Genomic DNA, 1,248 nt, shown 5'->3' with positions numbered 1-1,248 from the left:
CTTGCCGGTCTTTATTCGATAAGGATTTTGAGAAAGTGTTGCATCCTGGTATTAAAAGATGATGGTTGTAACGATAGCTCAATTGCAGATCTATATTTGATCCAAATTGATCAAGAAGCAAGAATGAAGAGACAGTCACAAGACCATAATTTTACAGACAGCGTACATCAAGGAGACCCACAGACTAGCTCAATAAAAAGAGTAATCCCTCCTTCACTGTTTCCCTACAAATATAATAATCCTTTTGTAACAATTTGCTCAGATACTTGCTTGAACGGAATAAGGGAAATGATAGATCTGTGCACTTTAATTGAGAGATGCTGTAGGTTATACTTATAGTCTGCAGCTTCTTTATACATGAGAGTTTACCAGAGTTATCGAAATCGATATATAGAAATTAACAAGCTATCAAGCCGATAATCGTCACCAGCTCAGTGGTGTTCTGCTTCACTAGTACATACGTACGGTTTCTTCAAAAAGCACCTTTCCGTCTTTTGTTAACTTCTAATTTGCCTTTCTCTTTGTACGGACGACCTCTTGTTCTTCCCGCGCACCGCGTAGCATGGCAATTAATGAGCAAGAACAACATATAGAACTAGTATTCAAGATAATAGCCACCAAGTGAAGAGCGATTTTTCGCAACTTCATTGCAGCGCTCCGCCGTAAGCTCTGGGGGAATTTTAGCTCGTTTGAGAGCTTCCCAGAAGATGAGAACTCACCTAGAAGTTTATTCAGCGTTTCTCTGGCCAACGCCAGATAAATAACACATATGAGATCTACTATCTCAGTCTCAGTCGGTCCAATACCCATGTCGATAACACTTGAACTCGAAAATGATATTATGTTTCCAGCTTTATAGAAGCTGAATTTTGTAGCAAGTTCTCTTCTCGGGCTCTGGAATAATTGCTTTAAGCACTTCTTCTTCAGATGCACTTCTTGCGATGGCTTTATCGCAGCCTGAACCCTAAGACGAATTCCTGGGAACTTAATTTCCCCTTTTCTCTTCTTATAGGTATAGTTGCTCTTCAGTGATACGAGTAGCAGACTTTCCAGATGACTCTCTTCCCCCTCGTAACTTCCAGGAAGCAGGATCACTTGAGTCGGATGGGCTCGGCTCATATGGTGTAGACTATCCAGACCTGTTCCAATTAGGACAGGACAGCCACCGTGATCAGTAACTTCTTGTAGCCATCTCTCATCCTTGAAAATAGCTGTCCACAACCTTTGACATGCAAGATCCTTTGTGCA

The 1,248-nt window shown here is 41.3% G+C and overlaps 1 protein-coding gene across 1 annotated transcript; it reads right to left on the bottom strand.

Moving 5' to 3' along the window:
- Positions 1–595: 595 nt before the first annotated feature.
- Positions 596–890, bottom strand: BO82DRAFT_437455 (uncharacterized protein; the record flags this gene model as incomplete). Its single annotated transcript, XM_025641196.1, has 2 exons — positions 720–890; positions 596–669 (listed from the first exon to the last, which is right to left on the bottom strand). The coding sequence occupies exons 1-2, from the start codon at positions 808–810 to the stop codon at positions 596–598; spliced, it is 165 nt and encodes a 54-aa protein (XP_025485512.1). The 5' UTR covers positions 811–890.
- Positions 891–1,248: the final 358 nt, after the last annotated feature.

Source organism: Aspergillus uvarum (assembly GCF_003184745.1).
Source record: "Aspergillus uvarum CBS 121591 unplaced genomic scaffold BO82scaffold_167, whole genome shotgun sequence".
NCBI lineage: Eukaryota > Fungi > Ascomycota > Eurotiomycetes > Eurotiales > Aspergillaceae > Aspergillus > Aspergillus uvarum.
The sequence above is the reverse complement of the archived record's forward strand: the minus strand, read 5'-3'. Positions and strand labels throughout refer to the sequence as shown.